Here is a 6,000-nt window from a genome sequence, read left to right as displayed (position 1 = left end):
ATGGGCCTGAATTGGTCTCCCAAGGACACAAGGATGGTAGAAACAAGACTAGCCTGGGGTCTTTAGTCAAGTTGGTAGCAGTTTCAGCTGCCATCAGGTTTATGAGCTGGGTTTTAACTGTGGGCAGGCAAGGGAGAGGAATGTAGTGTATGAGTGATGTTGACTGCTGACCTCACTGGAGGGCACTAGCTGTGTTCTACTGCCTCTAGCCAGGAGACCCATGGGAAAAAGTGCCACTGTCCCAGGCTTTCACTAACAGTGGAACTCTGCCATATAAAAAAACTGGACTGAGATATCCCAGACCTTGTGACCACCAGTAAATGAGAAGCCTGGCAAACATACAGAATTCAAATTAGCAATGTAATTAGAGGCACACAGACCAGCTGGGAAAACACAACAGACCCATCTAACCATTGATTATCACACAGTTCAGGGACCCGAGGTGTTGGAGTTGACCAGCTGCAGTCACTACTGAGCCCAGAGTCCTGTGCCTATCCAAATACGCAGTGTGGGTTTTTCTTTTTGGTGGCAGGGTTGGCTTTTTTTTTTTTTTTGAGGTAGGGTCTCATGCAGCTTAGGCTGGACTTAGATTCAGTGAGAGACTCTGCCTGTACCTGATCCTCCTCCACTAGCTTCCCAAGTGCTGGGATTACAGGTGTATATACCACAACACACCTGACTTTTAGCTTGATATGAGGTCTGTTTAGCCCTGGATGATCTTAAAATGCAGTGATTCTCCTGCCTCAGCTTCCGATGTTAAGACACTACGTATGAGCAGCATGCCTGTCTTATTTTGATGGACAGGGACTATATATCATCTCCACAGTCCATTCAGGCTTGGGAGTCTGGGAGCCATGAACCTCCACGCACATGCCCACCATGCTGTCCTGTTCTAGCCACATCAAAAACAAAAAAAACAAAAACCAACCAAACAAGAAAACAACAATAACAAAAACATAAAGCAACCCTCAGGCTCTGTCACTTGGCTTTGGCTCAGGAAAGCCTTGGTGACAGTGAGTCCAATGGCTGGCAAATATCTCTCAGGCCAGCCTCCACTTAGCCCACAGCTCCTAGCAAACCAGAGCTACCTCCATCAGCTACTGGAAGGCCAGGGCCCATCACATCATGTCCCACTGGCTGGTCTGAAACAGAGTCCACACAGGGACCTTGTGACCAGAAGGCAGGCAGCTGGATGACTCAGAAATGATTGTGGAATTCAAAAATAGGAAGCTAAAAATATGTAGGGTGGCTGGCTTCTAGGAACAGGCGGGTCTGTTGTTCCAACCCTTGGTGGGGGATGGGCAGAAGTCAAGGTCCTGCTGGGAGCTGAGGAGTGAAGGGCAGGCAAGGTGGACAGTCACCGGTGAGTGCGGAGTTCTCTGGTCATTAACGGGGGTGGGTGGTGGGTGGGATAGTGCTGAGGTGTCCAGGGCAAAACTGGACACAAGCTGGGGAGATGCAGAGATTTGTGGGGTGCTGACCCTGTCTTAATCCCCCAACATGGCTGTAAAAACTCTACAAAGGGATAAATTCCTCTGGCGGCCCACAAGCCCTGTAGCAGTGACAACTGAGACATGATCTAAGCTGTCACTTGAAGAGGGAAGCGGAATGCAGCAAATGGCACAATGAAGGAGCTCCAAAAGCCATGGAATATTCTCTTAAATCTAGAAGGACAGAGGCCTGCTCATATCCTTATTGAGCTCTGGAGCACCATTTCGGACTCCTGAGCTGTAAAAAAAAAAAAAGCGCAACATGCACATCCACCAACCTGTGGCTTGCTACAGAGCACTTAAACGGCATCAGTAAGCATCTCAGTAGGGCTGGCCAGGCTGCCCAGTGTGGACCCTAAAGACTTGGGCCTGAGTGAGGCTACACTGGTGATCAGGGCACTTGAGAAGCAGAGGCAGGAGGATCAGGAAGGAGTTCTAAGTCATTTCAGTTACACCGTGAGTTTCAGGTCTAAGTCATATCTGGGTTACATGACACCGTCTCAAAGCAAAATCCCTCAAAATGATGGTAGGGGGAAGGGACTAGAGAGGACCACAGCAAATACCCACCAGAGACCTTGCACAGGCCTATGCATATTCTAGGGAGCCGAGATAAGAGGGTTGTGGCTGTAGCCAGGTGGGACACGGGGTCAGAGAAAACAGGATGAGTTCCCAGAGAAGACAGGAGAGGCCTCAATGGCCAATAGTTTGAGCGAGGCAGAACAGCCAGATGGACAGTTGCTGGGCTGAAAAGCACAGTAGGCTCGAGGCTGGGGAGGCTGCAGCCCAGGAACGCAGTAGTGAAGGGATCAACAATAAATGAGAAGGGGGCTGAGGAGAGCCCACGTATGCTGAGGGGTCAGCTGCCTGGTGGGGTGGGTAGAGCAGAGAGGGGGAAATGAGGGCACAGAACCTCAGGAAATGTTTGATCAGTGTTTGAGCACAGGCCCCAGGCTGTTCACTTATGAAGCAAACACTAGGCTCAGGATAGTGGGGTGCAGCTCTTCACTCTGTCAGGTGAACCTCGGGTCTAAGAAAACTCCAGACACAAACTTTTCAGATAGTGTCTTTCCATGTAGCTGGTCTGAGTTTGCTATGTAGGCTAGCTGTCGCGAACTCACAGATCAGAGATCCACCTGCCTCTACCTCCTTGAGTGCTATGATCAAAGGTGTACCCAGCCAAAGGTTGAAAAGCTTGGTGATCTAGTGTGGCAGACAGGGCCCCCTGCTGGTGTGAAGCAAAGCAGACAGGAATTGTCATCACCCCATTCACAACTAGCACCTAGGGCTGTAAAGACAGCAGACAGCCTGCTGGACTTCCAAGATCAGAAGGGTCCTTAACACAGTGGAAATTCCGAGGGACACAGGTGTTTCCAGGTAAAGACACTTGTTTTTGCGAGAAGGCCTCATGTGCAGCCCTCATTCATGTTGCCATGGAATGCAATTCTCTAAAGTGCTAGAATTTCAGAGTGAGCCATGATATCTAGGCTCAGGGCACTTGTTTAAAGACCATGTTAGAAGCAGGGGAGCTACCCTTTAAATCAGTCCTTCCCAGAGGCAGCAGTTTCTGTAGGCTGTGAACTTTAGAATCAGTTCTCGCAGGAGCTGATGCACAGGGTACGGTGTGCGAGGCTCCCGCAAGTACACTTGTTTGCAGGTCAGGACTGCTCTGATGGCCTCTAAGGAAATGGGACAGATGTCCTAACGGCCAACAGTAGGGCAGTCAAGTGCTCTGAACTGAGCTGGTGTCCCAAAGGACAGGAAGGCTCTCAAACTTTCAGCACATGTGGCCTTAGCTCTAACTTCCTCCTTGCAGGACGAGGAACTTCTCTCAGGGGAAGGAGTAGCAGTGGAGAACACCAAAGGAAGTTCCATGAGTCCCCAAAGTTGAGAAGAGGTTCTATACATAACAGCTTTACTTCAGGAGCTAGTTCAGTGAGTGGGCTCGTGAGTGGGTCTGGTCTGGATCAACGAGGTCTTTGTGGCACTGGGAACAGAAGGCACTTGGTAATGCATCATGGCGTGTGTGTAGTCCACCGTGGCTCCTGTCAGGAGTGGCAGGCTTGTCACGGTGCTTGTGAGGAAGACACAGTTGAGTCCCACAGCACTTGGGACACATTCTCACTTCCAGTCACTGATCCCCGGGTCTGCAGTGCTTCTTCCACCAGGTCAGCCACCAGGTTCAGCTGACACATCCGCAGTGCGTTCACCAGTTCAGACACTGTGGCTTTCTCTCTCTCGGCAATCTTCCAGACCCTCAGAGTCTCCCTTACCTGCTCACTCAGGCTTCGGGGGTACCTCTCCTCAATCCCGTCAATTTTGACCTCAGACAATTTTAGCACGCGGGCCAGTCTCTTCCAGTCTCTCCCCACATTGTCACACACGATGTCAAATGCCACCTGCAGATCTAAGAGGGAAAACAGCAGACTTACAGAGGAGCCGGGGGAAGTCTTCCCATGGGCCACTAAATGTGAACTGAGCACTTCAAAATCAGCGTCACTAAAGCCGGCAGGTCCCGTGGAGGCAGAGATACTTAGCAGCCCAGGAGCTACTACAAGGGACCTACATTGGCCTCCTAACCTGCCTAGTCACACCCCCTCAGAATGAGTCCCAGTGAGCTGCAGCTTAAAAGATCAGACACTGAAGAAAGGCTGAGGAGTCAGAGGGAGAAAAACTGGGGCCACCTTCAAACCCTCAATAACAGGCTGGCTAATGTCCCCCAAAGCTACAGTCACCTCATTCTACACCATGACCTTTGCCACACTCTGGAGCCCCTGGTAGGCATGGGCAACGTGGAAGAAGATGACTAAGTGGTCCAGGGAGTCCTGGGCAGTGGCTGAGAACCCCTTACTGGATTCCTGCAACAATACTAAACACTTAAATGCCTTGGTGATGTGAATGCATAACCCGTTTTCTTGTGTAACTTGTACACACAAAGTACAAGTAACTGGTACACGGGCAGAGGAAACAATCTGTTTCAAATAGTTCTGTGTCATGGCATGTGGTGTCGGTACTTCGGGGGTGGGGTCTGATTTTGCTGCATTTTAGATTTCAGAGCTCCTGACTCTTCACAGTGCCAAAGGCTCCTACAAGCAAGGCTTAATCCCTCAGAAGTGGATCCAATCAAGAAAAGGAGAGCAGATCAGGATAGCTCTGAGCTCACCGGTGGGTCAGTCCACCGATTCCCACCTTGATGGTGTTACTGGAAGGTGGTGGAAAGCCTCAGAGGCACTGCCTACTCAGAAGCAGAGGCTGTATGTTGGGGGAGTGTATTCTGGCCCAAGCTCCTTCCTGGCAGCCATGAGGTCCCACCTTGATGGTGTTACTGGAAGGTGGTGGAAAGCCTCAGAGGCACTGCCTACTCAGAAGCAGAGGCTGTATGTTGGGGGAGTGTATTCTGGCCCAAGCTCCTTCCTGGCAGCCAGGAGGTAATCAGCTTTGCTCCACCATGCCCTCAGCAGCCTGAATTCCTGCCTCACTGCAGACCAAGAGCAACGGAGGTCACCTTTGTCCCTTTAAATGGCTTCTCGGGTATTTGTCACAAGTGAGGAAGAGTCTAACAGATGCTCGACTTGCATCCACACCCCAAGGCCAGATTGGTGTGGCTCAGTTGTGGCTGCCAGGCACTGTGCATTATGGGAAGCCATAGTGCTTCCTCTCTACTGCAAAACGAAAGCAACAGAGGATAACCAGGCACTGTGCACTCTGGACCGGGAAGCTCAGCCGCAGCGCAGGGCTCCTTTGGCTAGGAAGCACACTGCTTGGCCACAGACACTCCCACTATGGAAATGGGGACGAGGAGCAGGCACACCTTGACCTTTGCCTACTTTCTTCAGCTCTACCCTCAATGGACTTAGGGTGCCTTAGACACATCCATTTCTTAGCCGAGTTTTCAATTGACCCAGGGAGTGGAGAACCAAGCACTGGAGGTCCGAGGCGACTTCATCTTGGTGCTGGGCAAGCGGTAGGAGAGCGAGCACCTCCTTAGCACTAGCAAGACTACGGGTTCAACCCTGGCACTGGAAGTAAGACCCGCACCGGATCCCCCACCCGAGAAGTGGGCGTGCCCTAGAGTCCCTCCGAGTAGTAGCACACAAAGGGCACCTTGAGGCTAGGGTACTGGCCAGGCTTCCCCGCCCATTTCCCCGCCTCCTCCCGCCCCAGAGCCCACCTGCCTCCCCCGGCGCGGTCGAGACCGCCAGCCCCGCTTCGAAGTTGTCCAGGCGTTGCAGTAGGTCGTGCCTGCGCAGCGAGGCCAGCAACTCGCGCAGCAGCCCGGTATGATTGCGGTCCAGATCGTTCTGCTCCAGCAGCACCGAGAACAGGTCCAGGCCGCTCTGCATGTGCTCCAGCTTGCGTTTGCCCACGCGCTCACGGCACAGGAACTTGAGCTCCATCAGATCGCTGCTCGACAGGCTGCCGGAGAGGGAGTGCAACAGCACCAGGAAGGGGTCCATGGCAGTGACGCGCCGGGCTACCCTCAGCGATTCCACACAGGAAATCACCGCGGGCT

The 6,000-nt window shown here is 52.2% G+C and overlaps 1 protein-coding gene across 1 annotated transcript; it reads right to left on the bottom strand.

Annotated features, from left to right (window-relative positions):
* Nucleotides 1-524: 524 nt before the first annotated feature.
* Fadd (Fas associated via death domain) lies at nt 525-5,989 on the bottom strand. Its single transcript, XM_041666649.1, has 2 exons — nt 5,659-5,989; nt 525-3,894 (listed from the first exon to the last, which is right to left on the bottom strand). Exons 1-2 carry the CDS (start codon nt 5,942-5,944, stop codon nt 3,554-3,556), a joined length of 627 nt encoding a protein of 208 aa, XP_041522583.1. The 5' UTR covers nt 5,945-5,989; the 3' UTR covers nt 525-3,553.
* Between the last annotated feature and the right edge of the window lie 11 nt (nt 5,990-6,000).

This window comes from Microtus oregoni, unplaced genomic scaffold, assembly GCF_018167655.1.
Source record: "Microtus oregoni isolate MIOR12 unplaced genomic scaffold, Mior012 000016F_ref0000370, whole genome shotgun sequence".
In the NCBI taxonomy this organism is placed as follows: Eukaryota; Metazoa; Chordata; class Mammalia; order Rodentia; family Cricetidae; genus Microtus; species Microtus oregoni.
This window is presented reverse-complemented; position numbering and strand designations above follow the sequence as displayed.